Genomic DNA, 19,444 nt, shown 5'->3' on the forward strand with positions numbered 1-19,444 from the left:
CCCTTCCAATAAACACCTGCTGCTCTCTGCGCTTGAAACCAGCTCTCTGTCTCCTATCGTGTTCAATACAGGAAGGAGTTCAGTGTGTGCACAAGTTTGTGAGTAAGTGATCGAGAGAGTGTGAGTGTGTGTATGCTGGAGAGGTGGTTGGTGTTTACAGGGAAGGCTGTAAACACCAGTACCAGTCAAAAGTTTGGACACACCTACTCATTCAAGGGTTTTTATTTGTAGAATAATAGTGAAGACATCAAAACCATGAAAAAACACATATGAAATCATGTAGAAACCAAAAAACTGTTAAACAAATCAAAATATATTTGAAATTCTTCGAAGTATGTTTTATGTTATGTTTATGTTTTAGTCATTTAGCAGACACTCTTATCCAGAGTGACTTACAGGAGCAATTTGCTCAAGAGCACATCGACAGAGTTTTCACCTAGTCAGTTTGGGGGTTCGAAACCAGTGACCTTTTTGTCTTCTTAACAGCTAGGCTACCTACCTGCACTTTTGAATGCTATATAATACTATTGATACTGTGACTGTACTGACACATTTTGTAAACAACCCAAATAATTCAATAAACATTGAGCTGTTATTTCATTTTAACCCGACAATGAACCTGACTGAAATTACTTTTAGATCTTTGTAACTACGCAGTGACTGACTGTGTAGTTAATTATGTGTGACAGCTGCTTCTCAACATCACATGGTTTCCTGTCACTAACTTTCAACCTGCTTTGTGAGTGTTCATATAACCATTATTTTTAGCTTATCTGATGTAGCTGGTGGTTTCACAATATAACAACGAGGGCGATGAAGTCGGATAAAAAGGAGCCTTTGTTAAAAGTCCTCTGAGTGAAAACGCTACCACATTGTTTGGGCTGGGTCGTTTGTGTTTGTAACAAGGAAATAAAGGATGCTTTTTGTTGTGCATCTCCATTCAGGCCCCTTTCTATGTAGATCTGCAGTTTTTCACACCACCTTAATATACGGAACAAAAATATAAATGTAACAATTTCTACGTTTCCACTGAGACACAGTCCACATAAGGAAACAAGCCAACCGAAACAAACTAATCCGTCTCCAATCCATGGATATCACATGACGGGCAGGGGCGCAGCCACCCGCTGGGGAGCCAGGCCCAGCCAACCAGAACGATCCCCCTCCACTCAAAAGGGCCCCATTACATACAGAAACACTCCTCTGTGGATGCAGCTTATGGTAGAGAAATCAACACCCAGTTAGCAGGCAACAGCTCTGGTGGACATCCCCGCAGCCAGCATGCCAGTTGCACGCTCCCCCAAAACCCGAGACACCCGTGGCATCGTGCTGCGCGACAAAACCGCACACCTCAGCGGCCCCTTATTGTCCAGAGCACAAGGCGCACCCGCGTAATGATCGTGCCGTTCAACCAGCCCCCCGACATGCCACACCTGTCAGGTGGCAAAGGACAAATACGCACCAACAGTATTTTAAAAAAACAAAGTATTTAAGTAAACAAATTTGGGCACAACATTTTAGCAAAATAAGCCTTTGTTCGCATGGAAAATTTCAGGGATTTTTTTCATTTCATCACATTAACATGGGACCAACATTTTTTCTCAATCCTGGGGTGGGATATATTTAACTTGAGGTGAGAGAACCATAAGCAACATCTTGCAGGTACATTTGCAAATAAACTTGAAGGTAGCCTATGCATTAAAGGACCAATGCAGATGTTTTTATCTCAATATCAAATCATTTCTGTGTAACAAAGTACCTTACTGTGATATTTTTTTCATAAAAAAACAAAACAAAAGCTTCTTAGCGCATAGCAATATCTCAATCAAGAATTTTGGAAAAAAAATGAAAACTACCTGTTATTGGCAGAGGTTTGGAACTCTTTCTAATTGGTTTAGTAACTAATGTAATTAATTAAGAGACCAGTCAACAGGCAGGCATAAAACTCCATCCCACCAACAGGCGGAAATATCAGGCAGAATTTTCCAACAGTGCTTACACTAAAAGGGCAGTATCATGATTTTCATAATATTATTCCAACCCCATTGTGGAAATACACTATATTCAGAAAGTATTCAGACCCCTTGACTATTTCCACAGACTTATTCTAGAACGATAAAATAAACAAAATTCAACTGAAATAAACCATTTACATAGGTATTCAGACCCTTTACTCAGTACTTAGTTCAAGCACCTTTGGCATAAAATTACCGCCTCGAGTCTTGGGTATGACGCTACAATCTTGGCAAAGATTAAAAAGGAAAAAAAAGAAAGTAGCCACCCTTTGTCTTGATGACAGCTTTGCACACTCTTGGCATTCTCTCAACCAGCTTCATGAGGTAGTCACCTGGAATGAATTTCAATAAACAGGTGTGCCTTGTTAAAAGTTAATTTGTGGAATTTCTTTCCTTCTTAATGCGTTTGAGCCAATCAGTTGTGTTGTGACAAGGTAGGGGTGGTATAAAGAAAATCGCCCTATTTGGTAAAAGACCAAGTCCATATTATGGCAAGAACAGCTCAAATAAGCAAAGAGAAACAACAGTCCATCATTACTTTAAGACATGAAGGTCAGTCAATCTGGAAAATTTCAAGAACTTTTAAAGTTTCTTCAAGTGCAGTCGCAAAAACCATCAAGCGCAATGATGAAACGGGCTCTCACGAGGACCGCTACAGGAAAAGAAGACCCAGAGTTACCTCTGCTGCAGAGGATAAGTTCACTAGAGTTACCAACCTCAGAAATTGCAGCCCACATAAATGCTTCACAGAGTTCAAGTAACAGACACATCTCAACATCAACTGTTCTGAGGACGGTGTGAATCAGGCCTTCATAGTTGAATCGCTGCAAAGAAACCACTACTAAAGGACCCCAATAAGAAGAAGAGACTTGCTTGGACCAAGAAACACGAGCAATGGACATTAGACCGGTGGAAATCTGTCCTTTGGTCTGATGAGTCCAAATTTGAGATTTTTTGTTTCCAACCGCTGTGTCTTTGTGAGACAGAGTAGGTGAACGGATGATCTCTGCATGTCTGGTTCCCATCATGAAGCATGGAGGAGAGTGTGTGATGGTGTGGGGGTGCTTTGCTGGTGACACTGTCAGTGATTTATTTAGAATTCAAGGCACACTTAACCAGCATGGCTATCACAGCATTCTGCAGCGGTACACCATCCCATCTGGTTTGCGCTTAGTTGGACTATCATTTATTTTTCAACATGACAATGACCCAACACACCTCCAAGCTGTATAAGGGCTATTTGACCAAGGAGAGTGATGGAGTGCTGCATCAGATGACCTGGCCTCCACAAGCACCCGACCTCAACCCAATTGAGATGGTTTGGGATGAGTTGGATCGCAGAGTGAAGGAAATGCCGCCAACAAGCGCTCAGCATATACAGGAACTAGTGATGCACTGATATGACATTTTTTTGTACAGTTAAATAGTTAACACACACACACGGACGCAGCGGTCTAAGGCACTGCATCTCAGTGCAAGAGGCGTCACTACAGTCCCTGGTTCGAATCCAGGCTGTATCACATCCGGCTGTGATTGGGAGTCCCATAGGGCAGTGCACAATTGGACCAGCGTTGTCCGGGTTTGGCCGGGGTAGGCCGTCATTGTGAATAAGAATTTGTTCTTAACTGACTTGCCTAGTTAAATAAAGGTTACACACACACCACAATGGCCAAAAAGTTATTTTGTTGACATTTCCGTATGTCCCCATTACCAGTCAAATCAAAACCTTTTTCTTTCACTTACTTGCTGTGCTGTTTCATTGTTCATTTGTTCAGTCGGGTCTTTGCGTGTCAAAAAAGATACACATCAAATAACACTATTTGACGTGTGAAATAAGATTGGTCAACAATCAGGACCTAAATATGACTGCACGTCACGTAATACTTTTACATAGTTATTACACATTGATTACACTATCCCTCGTATTTCATATGCCACAACGATTCATCGATACGTATGATATGATGCTGGTAAATTTGTCTCGCGCACCATCAGTGCTGGTCATAAAAAAAGCTAGCTAGCTCATGGATGCAAGCAATGTTCTTCCCCAATAACATAGCAAATCGACAATCTGTTTCAGTAGCTATAGTTAGCAAGCTAACTATATAGCTAGGTATCATCATCTAAAATAACCCTAATTTATAAGACAGTTGTTATTTGATTAATGGTGGTCGCACCCATTTATGTGAAGCTAGCCACAATAAGGATTAGCCACAATTAGCACTTAGCCTTCAAAATAAAAAGTATGTCATTGACAGTGATGCAAATCAATCCAAATAGTACAATTATGCCATAATTGAATAGATCATGCTAAACGAGGTTGGAATGTTGTTATATAAAATCAACAAAAGACAATAATATGTTAATTTGACAAAAATCTGTTGAAATCACACCGGATGGATTATACTTTAGAATTGCATTGGGGGCATACTTATTTCACTGTACAGCCCTACCTATGGATTGTGGATCAATGACATGGGGTATCAGTCTACTCAGTGACACCCAGAGAACATTAGCGTCGTAGCTATTATTGCGGGACTCTGAAAAAACTGTGAATTGAGCCACATCTATTGTCAACCTATGTGTATTGAACACTATTCCCGAGGAAAAACAATACTGCGTGGATGTTTTGGAGTCTGATAAATGTATTGGGTATTGAGTAGACTTATACCCCATTTCATTGATCCCCAATCCTTAGGTAAAGCTGTACAGTGCAATATGAAGATCAATACACACAATATGCTGACTGGGGAGGTGATTTCACACAGTCACAGTCCTGCGATAAGAGCTACAACGCTAGTATTTGCGTAAACTCAGTTGTGTTCTGTAGGTGTCACCGAGTAGACTGATACCCCATTTCATTGCTTCACATTCCAACCTGGTTTAACATTATCTAGTCTAAATATGGCATGAATCCACCAATTGTAAACTTCTGCATCATGTTCAAAAAGGTACTTTTATTTTGAAGGCAAACCGCAAAGTCCACTATTGTGCCTAACCCTTATTGTGGCTAGCATCACAACACATAACCGGTTCGGTGGAGCCTTACTAGCCAGATTAAGCTAGCTAGCTGGCTGCTTATAACGTTAGCTTTGGGCAACAGGGTTAAGTAGCTGACTAGCTATTTATTTTCATGAACTGAAGTTCAATTTCAATAGGCAAACAACAAGTGGCTACCTTGCTAATACTTACTCACAAGGATTCCTAAATCATTGCTAAGAATGAAAATGACTGCAATTTCTACTGGTCATTGTTGTCAGGCTGGTTGTATTGGTGCTAGCTAGGTACCAAGCTAAAGGTAGCTAGCTACCCCAGAAGTTGCGGTCAAACAAATAATGCTTTATTACCAACGTGGTATTGTAAACACATTGTTCGTGGCCGGTGTTTGCTTGTTTGCAGCTTTGACAGTGCTACTGATAGTAGTGGTGGTGCTTGGCTTGCACGTGCAAATTCATAACACACAACATTCTATAAGAGAACTGTGTTATTTAACGCGTCAAATAGTGTTATTGTCAAATAGTATTATTTGACGTGTATCTTTTTTGACACGCAAAGACCCAAACGGCATTCCATAGTATGTCGTGAAGCTAATAGCAGTGACGCTATTATTGTGTAACTCCAGTAGGGCAACATCTGAAAAATAGCGCACTTGGTAGTGTGTACCAGTGCTCGACCAGTCACGAAAGCCAACATCACCCACGACAGAGAATGGTTGATTGTCAAGGGCAATGAAATCCATTATCTTGGCGTTAATGGATTTCGCCTTTTGAGTTGTCTCGCTGAAATTCTCTTACTCTTTCAAATGACTGCTCGACTTGTTGACTGCTCGATCCACACAGCAGACATTGTGGGCTAGGTTAGGAATGCTGTGTTGCACGTGTAGTGCAACATTTTACGTGCCGTCATTACGTCATGTACCTATGTTATATAGGTATGCACGTCAGCTTTGACATCGGTTTTGCACATCGGCGTTAAACTACACATCGGGCCGATACCGGTGTTGGCATTTTTAGCTAATATCGTCCGATTCCGATATGTTCACCGATATATCGTGTAACCCTAGTGGAAACTCCTTCAAGACTGTTGGAAAAGCATTCCAGGTGAAGCTGGCTGATAGAATACCAAGAGTGTGCAAAGCTGTCATCAAGGCAAAGGGTGGCTACTTTGAAGAATAAAAAATATATATATATTTAGATTTGTTTAACACTTTTTTGGTTACTACATGATTCCATATGTGTTATTTCATAGTTTTGATGTCATCACTATTATTCTACAATGTAGAAACATTTTAAAAAGAAAGAAAAACCGAACGAGTAGGTGTGTCCAAACTTTTGACTGGTACTGTAACTAACTTGTTATGCAAGTGTTGCACAGCAACAGATGGAGAAAAACTACACCAGTCAAGTAATTAACTTCAACAATAATCTTCATTTTAATTTGACTTTACAAACAAACAACAAGAGGGCTTAATTGGAGTCTATTTCATCCGAGCCTAGGCCTACATTAAATAACTTAACTGGCTAAGGTAGGCTATGAGGCTTAACAACACCTTCCACAATAAGAAAATATATGGACTAATAGAAGCAGGATTTGTTTTTATTAGCCCTAATTACAACTGCAACTGGCCAAAAAGGTAGCATCCTACATAAAACAATAATTGAAAGAAAACAAATTGATGTTTGTGTCTGAATGTCTGTATTGGGATAGCCTGCTCCTGTAAAGACAGAACAAACAGAAAATACTGTCAGCTTGAGAACTAAATATCCTTGGATAAGCACTCACAATAATGCTAGAATTTACTAAACTACAGTCATATAGGCCACTAAGTTACTTACTGTACTTAAAGTGAAAAGTTGCATTTCCCCTCGGACACGATCTTGTGGATGTCGGGTGAGATGGATGAGATTTTGATGCGCAGGCAGTCCTCGATTGACTTAAGTGAAAGCCGGTTCCTGTCGTGAGTCTATATTATGTTCATAGAGGACAACGACTCACAGGTGTAAATCGATCCAAACATTGTTAGCACATAAAATGCAAGTTTCTATATTGTGCTGTATTCCTCTGAGCATGCCAAAACACACACAAGGACTACTACTACTACTACTGATCGCATCTCTGATCTGGCTCGATGTCTGGTATTCAATCAGTTCAGTTTGAATTGCGGCCTCGTCCAGCGACGGTATCGTTTTCTTAGCAAGGGAGGAGTATTCTCCGCCTGGGCGGACTGTGAGAGGATCACGTACAAACGCAATGATATCCTTGGGCATGCTGTAGTCTTCAAATCTGGTGGAGAAGTTGTCCCTCAGCTGCTTGATGAAATCTTCCATCCCCTGTGTGACAATGCTGCGGCCTGGTCCCATGCCTGTTGTTCCTTCAGTGTGCTGAAGTGTAGTAGCCTTCCAGATGACAAGTCCAAATCGAACAACTCAAGCTTCCTAGTAAAGGCCTCAAGTTTTTCCACCATGTCCACAGGGGTTTTCCTTCTTCCTTGTAAACTGCAGATTTAACCCGTTTAAGTGACAGAATGTCAGCCCAAAAAGCTGTGCGTGTAGCTTGCAGTTAACGCTTCAACGTTCCTGCTTCGGGCCACCGTCTGGGGCGGGAAGGCCACTTGAAAGTTCCATGCTTAGATTAATAATGACTTCTGAGATTGAACTATTTGCAAACAGTGACATTTTCATTGCAAATAAAACACACTGGCTTCGCATTGGGAAAAGATGGTGAGATGAACGCATATCTCTCTGTACATTCTTCCCTGAAACTTAGATTTTCCTTATCTACCTTTCTTTTGATACTATTGATACAAGCTAATGGATCTGAATGAATATTGACGTAAAAAAAGTAGTGTAGCCTACAGTAGGCTAGTAGACCTGTTTTTCCCACCAATCAACGCACAGAAAAATAGACCATTTATTTTTTTATTGAGACATGGTGATTTTATTTAGCGTATTTAAATCAAAATGATTATGGTATGGTCACTGAATGTATTATGTACAAATCAGATGTGTTAAAAATGTTGTTCCATTTGTAGTGTAGGCCTATTCATTGTGCTAATATTATATCCCGTCAGTGTAAATAAGAATTTGACTTGCCTAGTTAAATAAAGGTGTGTGTGTAAGCGTGTTAGATGTGTGCGCGAGCACAAATGTGTGTATGTGTTGCATGTGTGGGTGTGTCACTGACCCTTGTAGCTGGTGATCATGTCACAGATCTCCTTGAAGATGTGCGCCAGGCGGGCGGTGCGGGTGACCTCCGTGTTCTCCTCGGCCGCCGCCAGCCTCCGTGTGCGCACCGACCGGGACGTCTGCAGCGCCGAGAACTGTGTCAGGAACACGTCTGCGGTGACAAAGGAACACACGCACAGAGCGATTGAGTCGACAAGCCATCACAAACACTCCCCTTGACGCCACATACAAAAAACAGCATTCATATTCCGGATTTAACTGGGGTTTCTCCGAAAAGCTGTGTAGCACTAACGTCATCATCAGTCTATTGTAGGGAAAGGATGAAATATTATCTTAGTGCTACAAAGCTTTTGGGAAAACTTACCCCTGGCACATTCCTGCATATAGAAATATACTGAGCAAAAATATACACTGCTCAAAAAAATAAAGGGAACACTTAAACAACACAATGTAACTCCCAAGTCAATCACACTTCTGTGAAATCAAACTGTCCACTTAGGAAGCAACACTGATTGACAATAAATTTCACATGCTGTTGTGCAAATGGAATAGACAACAGGTGGAAATTATAGGCAATTAGCAAGACACCCCCAATCAAGGAGTGGTTCTGCAGGTGGTGACCACAGACCACTTCTCAGTTCCTATGCTTCCTGGCTGATGTTTTGGTCACTTTTGAATGCTGGCGGTGCTTTCACTCTAGTGGTAGCATGAGACGGAGTCTACAACCCACACAAGTGGCTCAGGTAGTGCAGCTCATCCAGGATGGCACATCAATGCGAGCTGTGGCAAGAAGGTTTGCTGTGTCTGTCACGTAGTGTCCAGAGCATGGAGGCGCTACCAGGAGACAGGCCAGTACATCAGGAGACGTGGAGGAGGCTGTAGGAGGGCAACAACCCAGCAGCAGGACCGCTACCTCCGCCTTTGTGCAAGGAGGAGCAGGAGGAGCACTGCCAGAGCCCTGCAAAATGACCTCCAGCAGGCCACAAATGTGCATGTGTCTGCTCAAACGGTCAGAAACAGACTCCATGAGGGTGGTATGAGGGCCCAACGTCCACAGGTGGGGGTTGTGCTTACAGATCCAGACCTCCATGGGTTGATCAATTGGATTTCCATAGATTTTTTTTGCGTGATTTTGTTGTCAGCACATTCAACTATGTAAAGAAAAAAGTATTTAATAAGATTATTTCATTCATTCAGATATAGGATGTGTTATTTTAGTGTTCCCTTTATTTTTTTGAGCAGTATATTTCAATGATTTTACTGAGTTAAATGAACTGTAAGGAAATCAGCCAATTGAAATAAATTCATTAGGCCCTAATCTCTGGATTTCACATGACTCAGCATGGGCCAATCAGAATGAGTTTTACCCCACAAAAGGGCTTTATTAGAGACAGAAATACTCCTCAGTTTCATCAGCTGTCCGGGTGGCTGGCCTCAGACGAGCCCGCAGGTGAAGAAGCCTGATGTGGAGGTCCTGGGCTGGTGTGGTTACACGTGGTCTGTGGATGTGAGGTCGGTTGGACGTACTGCCAAATTCTCAAAAATGATGTTTTTGTTTGAGGCGGCTTATAGTAGAGAAATGAACATTCAATTCTCTGGCAACCACTCTGGTGGACATTCCTGCAGTTAGCATGCCAATTGCACGCTCCCTCAAAACTTGAGGCATCTGTGGCATTGGGTTTTGTGACAAAACTGCACATTTTAGATTAGCCTTTTATTGTCAACAGTACAAGGTGCACCTGTGTAATGATCATGCTGTTTAATCAGCTTCTTGATTTGCCACAACTGTCAGGTGGATGGTTATCTGGGCAAAGGAGAAATGCTCACTAACAGGAATGTAAACTAATTTCTGCACAAAATGTTTGACATTTCTGGGATCTTTTATTTCAGCTCATGAAACATGGGACCAACACTTTACCTGTTGCGTTCATATTTCTGTTCAGTGTAGAATGATTATTCTATTCATTCTAGTTCTGTTCTCCTGCACATGTGGGTCTCACACACCTTTGACTCCTCACACACACACACACACACACACACACACACACACACACACACACACACACACACACACACCTGACTTGATGTTTCCGTCGTCGCGGATGACTCCTCCCCAGCGTGTGTAGATGGACAGGCCGCCACTGGCCTCCCTCTCGCCCTCCCTCTTCAACAGCTCCTGCTTCTCCCTCATCTTCTCCCAGTTCCTCAGTAGGAACACACAGTGCTTCAGCACAAAGTTCCTGAGCCACAGAGAGTGAGAGAGAGAGACAGTGGTGAGTGTGTGTGTTCTGTTTGCGTGGGTATGTGTGCGTGAAGGGTGGATGGGGTGTGTTTGGCACGTGTGCTGTGTGTGTACCTCTCTCTGTTGGACATGGGTTTCATAAGAAGGTGGGGATAAAACTTGCTGCTGTCACTTGAATCCTCCTCCTTGGGAAAAGAGAAGAGGGGGAAAGTTAGAGATAAAGGAGTACTGATCATATGCTGCTGTTCAGTCCAGCCCTCTAACTATTCAAGTCCATTGTGTCATTTTTTTAATCGAACCTTCCGCCCCACAAAAAGCTCCTTTGAGACAAAGAATCACTCTGTTCTACATACACAGTGCCCTTAAAATAAACTTAGCCGCTCTCTAAGTTACAGAGCTAAAGACATGGCAAAAACTTGACTGATTTAGGACCAGAATACAATGTCTTTGCCTTTAGGCTCCATAAAAACGCTGTGTTAAAACGTTTGATGACGGTAAATATCAAAGACCCATTGTAGCGGCAGTAGCAAGACACCTGATATTACATTTCCTCTAGTCTCTCTCCCTTACACGCACTCGTTTTTTCAGCTGGTGCTTGGACTTGCGTTTCTCCTTGAGTCGACCCAGCCGCCGTGCCCCGCCTGTTTTTCCAGGCATCCCGTTGATTCGCTGGCTTTTCCCTCCGATGATGCCCCGGCAGCCCTCCGAGCCACATTTACACACTTGCTGTAGAGAGAGCGAGAGAGAGAGAGAGCGAGAGAGCGGAGTAGAGAGAGCGAGAGAGAGGGGAGTAGAGAGAGCGAGAGAGAGAGGGGAGTAGAGAGAGAGGGGAGTAGATAGAGAGAGAGATGGGAGTAGAGAGAGCGAGGGGAGTAAAGAAAGAGGGGAGTAGAGAAAGAGGGGAGTAGAGAGGGGGAATTAGAGAGAGCGAGGGGAGTAGAGAGAGCGAGGGGAGTAAAGAAAGAGGGGAGTAGAGACAGAGGGGAGTAGAGAGGGGGGGAGAGAGAGGGGAGTAGATAGAGAGAGAGATGGGAGTAGAGAGAGAGAGGGAGAGCAAGAGAGAGGGGAGTAGAGAGAGGGGAGTACAGTAAGAGAGGGAAGTAGAGAGAGAGCAAGAGAAGTAAGCAGCAGTAGAGGGGGGATGAAAGGGGAGAGAAGTTCAAGGTAAGAGGTGACACAGGTAAAGGAATGTGAAGTGTGTGCCAAAAACAGGAAAAGGGAACAGGTGTGGGAAAATTGAGATCGAAACCCAAACCCAGTGGAGAGTGGGCTCTTGGATGCTAAAACGACCAAGATAGATTTTTTGCTGCGGCACAAACCGATCTGGAACAAGGCTAAATTGGGGCTGTAACGGAGTGGATCGGGGAAAATGGTTCATGTGCCGCCACACCCACCTGCTCTTCGGTGTTGAAGGAGTGGAAGTTATAGTCGTAGGTGAGCTCCGTGCCGCTGCTCATGTCCTTGAGGGCAAAGAGGCCGATCCTGTACACCCCATTCACTGACCTGCAGGAGCAACAGACACGAGGGAAGAAGAGTGAGGGAGAACTCAGATTTGCCCAGGCAGGCTATGAAATAGCTACCCGGACTATTTGCATTGTGTGCCTCCCCCCACCCCTCTTTTTACGCTGCTGCTACTCTCTGTTTAGCATATATGCATAGTCACTTTAACTATACATTCATGTACATACTACCTCAATTGGGCCGACCAACCAGTGCTCCCGCACATTGGCTAACCGGGCTATCTGCATTGTGTCCCGCCCGCCAACCCCTCTTTTACACTACTGCTACTCTCTGGTTATCATATATGCATAGTCACTTTAACCATATCTACATGTACATACTACCTCAATCAGCCTGACTAACCGGTGTCTGTATGTAGCCTCGCTACTGTATATAGCCTCTCTACTGTATATAGCCTGTCTTTTTACTGTTGTTTTATTTCTTTACCTACCTATTGTTCACCTAATACAGGCTCCAACCAATTGCGCAAAAAAGGTAAGTAAGCATTTCATTGTAAGGTCTACACCTGTTGTATTCGGCGCACGTGACAAATAAACTTTGATTTGATTTGAACTTGAGCATAGGGCACAGCCAGTGCATAGGGCTCTGGTCAAAAGTGCACTATACAGGGAATAGGGTGCCATTTCGGGAACACACTTTTTTAATCTCCCTGCACAGTACAACCGTGTAGGCTGCACTTTGCTGTCTAATGTACTCTTTCTGGGAGGACAAAAAGCAGTTTCAGCACATTGTCTAGGGGCACTAACACAGCTGTATCCAAGACCCCAGCTACAACGTCGTATAATCACTATTCTGTGACAAGATGGAGGACTGGCTTCATGCTGGAAAGGCCCACTCCACAACACCCCACAGCACTACAGAGAGACAGTTGTTAGATCGCTGTGTCCTAGTTTACTCACTGGACATTCAAGAAGGAAAACAGGTGTCTTTTCTCAAAGGTCGTTAACCGTTTTTACAGTCTGTGTTCAGGCCCTTTTGGTATTAACACAACTTTTAACAATAAAGAAGCTTTTTATTAACTTCAACTGTCCTCCAAGAGTTGCTGAAATTCCTCTTCACTTAAACGGTGGGTTTAACATGTTGAGGTCCTCCTGTTTTACTTACTTTCAATATCGTAACCTTGGTTTAACTTGTGTTCTACCTTTCATGTATTATTCCTTGTAAAAAATAACAAGCTTTATAGACACTTAGTAAATCGTACCATTGTGTGTTATTAACAGACTGTCTACTGTACTAGAGGTGGTGTCCTGGACATTAGCCTAAGGACTTTCAATGGAGAATATCCATTGAACATGCTTTTCAGTAAGTAGCAAGTGCGCAAGCATGTCGGTTGGCTCGGTCTGTGTCCAGGAAACCATTCCTAAGTGAACCCCAAACACTACTAGAGTTGAACTGTGTGGCTAAGTTGGTAGAGCATGGGGCTTATAATGCCAAGGATCGCAAGTTCTATTCCCGCTCAGACGGTCTGGATAAAAGCATCTGCGAAATGGCATGTTGTTGAAGTATTAGTAGTAGTCCTAATAACTTACCACTTCTGCATTTCACAGTTGGGTTCACAGCTGTGGTTGATGAAGCGGGCCTCGTTGCCCATCCGGTAGCTGTCGATCACCATGCCGCTGTCCAGGTTCAGACAGTATTGGCCGCTGTGGGAGAAGTACTGCTCCATCATGCGACTTCTACAGGACACACAGAGGGGGAGAGAGAGGGACATTAGAAGACATGGATATGAGAATATAAAGCAGAGTTTAGGAATACAGATGAACACCACAGAACCATTCAAAAGGCCCACAAAAATATTAATGATTTAACACGAAAGAATAATACATTTGGCGGCGAATCCTTGCTAACTTCCACTTAAGGGTGCGTTCGTAAATTCGCTCTAGCTATCTACTCCGATTTCAGAGCACTCTCGTCTGAGTGTGCCAGAGCGCAGAATAACTGATGAATTTACGAACGCTCAACACCCGTTGAATATTGCCGGTGTCAGTAAACCTCTGCAAAAAAAGCGTAATTAAATTGTTGCTAGGAGCACAGTTACAGTCACCAACACTCTGGATAACATAAAAACAGCCTAACCAGCTCTGCTAGGGCGAGTAAAATGGTCAGAGTGAGGTGTTTGTGTCTGGAAGTAGCTAGCAAGTTAGCCAACTTTAGCCAGTTAGCGTGGGTGCTTGACTGGCATTGTGAGGTCAGAACGTTTGGATCAACCCTACTCCTCGGCCAGAGCGTCCAGTGTGCGCTCTGAATGATCTGAGGGGGAAACGCTCTGAATTTACAAATGGACAATCTGACAACGCTCTGAATTTACTAATGCCTAGAGTGCACTCTGGCACTCCAGAGTGAATTTACGAACGCACCCTAAGTTGAATTTTCACATAGTTATAAATTGATGTCAATGGGAGACTAAGGGCTCTATTTTCAAATGGCACTAAGGAGGTGCAAGTGTCAAAAGCACGTTACCTGACCTGTCTAAGATCAGTGGTCTTGCGTTGAAGTGGGAGGGGTGCCAATATCCTCCTAACAATTCAGTCCTCCACCATATCAACGACAGATTCTTTATAGAGAATGTAGGGGGGGGGGGGTTAATGGGGGGGGGGTCTATCAGTCTGTACATCTCCATTATATATAGATCTTTTTTTTTTAAACACTACACGCATATAGGGGAGTCACTGGATACAACTGACAGGAGCCTCCTATTCTGTATAGAAGTGTGAACGTTATGCATTTAAACACATTTAGGCCTACATGTGCACACAGTGCCATGGAAAGCCCAGCCTATCAATAATGGGTTTGGCTCATGAGATTGCTTTGAAATACATATGAATCACCAAAGCTTTATCGAAAGATTTAGTTTGGGAGAAGCAAAACAATGAGCCGACATTCCCTTTTGAATGATTATTTTAGCCAGCTTCCATTATTATTTTGGATGTGTGTAAAAGCCTCCATAGTCTACCTTAATATTATATGCCCACGGGGAGCAATTATGGTGCCTGTAACTGTATTTAGACAGAGCCTATTTAAAACCAGTTGTTTTGTTTTGATTAGAATTTGTGTCACATCTACTCCCGTCACCGGTCCTGGGATCCATCATTACACACACCTGGCATCAATCATTATGCGCACCTGCACGTCATCATCAGGCACACCTGGACTCCAGTACCTCACTTATTACTAGGGATGCACGATATATAGGTGAACATATCAGAATCAGCCAATATTAGCTAAAAATGCTAACATTTAACGCTGATGTGCAAAACCGATGTCAAAGCTGACGTGCATACCTATATAACGTAGGTACATGCAGTAATGGCGGCACGTAAAATTTTGCGCTACACGTGCAACACAGCATTCATAACTTAGCCCACAATGTCTGCTGTGTGGATCGAGCAGTCAACAAGTCGAGCAGTCATTTGAAAGAGTAAGAACATTTCAGCGAGACAACTCAAAAGGTGAAATCCGTTAAAGCCAAGATACTGGAATTCATTGCCTTTGACAATCAACCGTTCTCTGTCGTGGGTGATGTTGGCTTTCGCCGATTGGTCAAGCACAGTTACACAATCTCAAGTACGCTATTTTTCAGATGTTGCCCTACCGGAGTTACACAGTAATAGCGTCACTGCTATTAGCTTCACGACATACTATGGAACGCCGTTTGGGTCTTTGCATGTCAAAAAAGATACAGTAGCACTGTCAAAGCTGTACAAAAAAGTCTGCAAACAAGCAAACACCGGCCACGAAACCGCGTTAGTAATAAAGCATCATTTGTTTGACCACAACTTCTGGGGTAGCTAGCTTTAGCTTGGTACCTAGCTAGCACCAATACAACCAGCCTGAAAACAATGACCGGTAGAAACTGCAGTCATTTCCATTATTCTTAGCAATGATTTAGGAATCCTTGTGAGTAAGTATTAGCTAGGTTGCCACTTGTTGTTCGCCTGTTGAAATTGAACTTCAGTTCATGAAAATAAATAGCTAGCCAGCTACTTAACCCTGTTGCCCAAAGCTAACGTTATAAGCAGCCAGCTAGCTTCATCTGGCTAGTGAGGCTCAACCGGACCGGGTTATGTGTTGTGATGCTAGCCACAATAAGGATTAGGCACAATAGTGGACTTTGCGGTTTGCCTTCAAAATAAAAGTACCTTTTTGAACATGATGCAGAAGTTTACAATTGGTGGATTCATGCCATATTTAGACTAGATAATGTTAAACCAGGTTGGAATGTGAAGCAATGAAATGGGGTATCAGTCTACTCGGTGACACCTACAGAACACAACTGAGTTTACGCAAATACTAGCGTTGTAGCTCTTATCGCAGGACTGTGACTGTGTGAAATCACCTCCCCAGTCAGCATATTGTGTGTATTGATCTTCATATTGCACTGTACAGCTTTACCTAAGGATTGGGGATCAATGAAATGGGGTATAAGTCTACTCAATACCCAATACATTTATCAGACTCCAAAACATCCACGCAGTATTGTTTTTCCTCGGGAATAGTGTTCAATACACATAGGTTGACAATAGATGTGGCTCAATTCACAGTTGTTTCAGAGTCCCGCAATAATAGCTACGACGCTAATGTTCTCTGGGTGTCACTGAGTAGACTGATACCCCATGTCATTGATCCACAATCCATAGGTAGGGCTGTACAGTGAAATAAGTATGCCCCCAATGCAATTCTAAAGTATAATAGATCCAGTGTGATTTCAACAGATTTTTGTCAAATTAACAAATGATTGTCTTTTGTTGATTTTATATAACAACATTCCAACCTCGTTTAGCATGATCTATTCAATTATGGCATAATTGTACTATTTGTATTGATTTACCTCACTGTCAATGACATACTTTTTATTTTGAAGGCTAACCGCAAAGTCCACTATTGTGGCTAATCCTTATTGTGGCTAGTCAAATAGAGTTATCTATTGGTCATTGTTTTCTCTTTTGACACGCAAAGACCCAAACGGAGCTCCATAGAAATCCTGGTTGAGAGTGAAATGACTGAACAAATGAACAATGAAACAGCACAGCAAGTAAGTGAAAGAAATAGGTTTTGATTATGTTTTACTGGTAATGGGGACATTCGTAAATGCCAACAAAATAACTTTTTGATCAGTGTTTTGTGGTGTGTGTGTGTGTGTGTGTGTGTGTATAACCTTTATTTATTTAACTAGGCAAGTTAAGAACAAATTCTTATTTAAAATGACAGCCTACCCCGGCCAAACCCGGACGACGCTGGGCCACTTGTGCGCCGCCCTATGGGACTCCCAATCACGGCCGGATGTGATACAGCCTGGATTCGAAACAGGGACTGTAGTGACGCCTCTTGCACTGAATGTCGTGCCTTAGACCGCTGTGTCCATGTGTGTGTGTTAACTATTTAACTGTACTAGAATGGTTAAAAGGCCGCTAAAATTCGAAATATCGGCAGCGTTTTTTTTTTGTCAAGGAAATATCAAATATCGGTATCGGCTAAAAATGTCATATCGGTGCATCACAACTTATTACCTTCCCTATATCTGGCACTCCCTTAGGTTCTTTCCCCAGTCAGTATTGTTTATGTGTTTCATGTCTATACGTTACTTGTGCTTGTTATATTGTTCAATGTTCCGTTTATTATTAAACTCACCACCTGCACTTGTTTGACTCCCAGCGTATACCTTACAATTTGATTAGAGTTAGTCTTTTTTTTAATTTGCCACGGATATAAAGCCCTCCGCACGTCATCGTTGTTAACGGTTGGAAAAATGGCAGAGAGTGAGACAGGGAAGCGACAGCAGGGAAGTCCGATATGGCAATACTGAGTTAAATGAGAAGGTGGTGAAATGCACATTTTGAAAGGTGGAATTAAGCTAATGGCAGTACAGTTGCAATGCTTAACCATCTGAAACAGAGGCACCGTGAGACTCAAACCGTTCCTGGCAGCAGCGCAGGTCCCTGAAAACAGACATTTGACAGGCTCTTCACACAAAAGAAGTGCAATAATGGACGGCGTGAGAAAATGACACAGTGCTGATTATAGAAATGATTGCAGTTGATATGCAGCGGATGGAGAAATTGTGCAATGACTGCTCTGCAAGTACAAGCGTGTGCTCTCAAACAGCCCATACGCGACCTTAACAATAGGGCTGAGACAGTCATGGAATTTTGGATGACGGTAATTGGCCAGCCAAATGACTGCGGTCCCCGTAATAACCATTTAAATGGCAACAACAAAACTAACGGGGGAGTTTACGCACATTTTCTCCCCTCCTCTGACTGGATGCACTGGCATAGAAATAGAATGAATAGAACGAAGGTCCCCAATCAAGTTAGTGATGGCATAATGGGTTACAAGTGTACCCATAGGAGCAAAGCAGGAAATAAAATATGTGCTATGATTTGTTAATTCAACAAAAAATACATTCCATTGCATGAGCCACATCAGTTAATATCATTTGAATTACCATTTTACATTACCATGGAAATTATTGCACCACAATACCAGGCAGCCATTGCGAGTGTACCCATGAGTTTACCAGTCAAATTGCCAAGGTTAGAGGTTCCAAGCACGTTCTATTCATTGTATTTCTATGTGCGCTGCTGTTGCATGGTGTTGCCTAGGCAACCAAATACTTATTTGCTTGTTTCAGCAAGGAGCAACAAAGTTTCATCACGTTGTTAAGAGTCCATGTTACGGGAGAAATGGACTCAACCGCACAAATGCACGGCAGTCCCATCTTCAGCTGTTGGTTCCAAACACACACACCAAAAAAATGTTTAAAGGGTTATGACAATTATTTTATTTTCATGATGGTCTTCATCCATAACCGTGGGTTACGAGGTTATACAGTAATTGTGCCAGCCCAGGTTAACAACAGATTGTTAATGTCTATGGACACGCTGTCATACATCCACTGCAAAGGGCCATCACATTGATGAGAAGTGGGACATGAAGTCCCATGTACTGACCAATGAGAACATGGAGAGGTGCAACGCAGAGACAGCAGTAAGGTGAGCGCCATCTGGTAGCCATGACAGCGGTAGAGTGAACTGCATTGCCCCCTAGAGGTCATACGCAGGACCATATCTGCATTGTGAATTCACATGTAACTTCATGATTTTGTTTCTCATCGTTTAAAGAAATATAAAAAATCCCTAAATGCACAATTTGAAGCAACCACATTGTTTGCCATGGAGCACGTTCTGATTGGCCAGTGAGGGGGGTCAAGCCTCGACACACCTACAACTTGTTAAGTCATCAAAACCCAGCCCTTTCCGGGTACTGCCAGCTAATGAGCCCATAATTCCGGTTGTGAAAATAACAGGACCCTGTCTTTCAAAGATAATTCGTAAAAATCCAAATAACTTCACAGATCTTCATTGTAAAGGGTTGAAACACTGTTTCCCATGCTTGTTCAATGAACCATAAACAATTAATGAACATGCACCTGTGGAATGGTCGTTAAGACACTAACAGCTGCACAGGATCGGTACATCCGA

At 42.7% G+C, this 19,444-nt stretch overlaps 1 protein-coding gene across 1 annotated transcript in view; it reads right to left on the bottom strand.

The window, feature by feature from the left end:
- LOC106588182 (histone-lysine N-methyltransferase ASH1L) overlaps window positions 1-19,444 on the bottom strand; it is a 47,630-nt gene that overhangs the window by 9,735 nt on the left and 18,451 nt on the right. The window contains 6 exon segments of the mRNA XM_045709519.1: window positions 8,199-8,351; window positions 10,277-10,440; window positions 10,557-10,627; window positions 11,019-11,168; window positions 11,837-11,945; window positions 13,493-13,639. Of these exon segments, the coding sequence (XP_045565475.1) occupies window positions 8,199-8,351; window positions 10,277-10,440; window positions 10,557-10,627; window positions 11,019-11,168; window positions 11,837-11,945; window positions 13,493-13,639 (794 nt within the window).

This window comes from Salmo salar, chromosome ssa27 (assembly GCF_905237065.1).
Source record: "Salmo salar chromosome ssa27, Ssal_v3.1, whole genome shotgun sequence".
Lineage (NCBI taxonomy): Eukaryota > Metazoa > Chordata > Actinopteri > Salmoniformes > Salmonidae > Salmo > Salmo salar.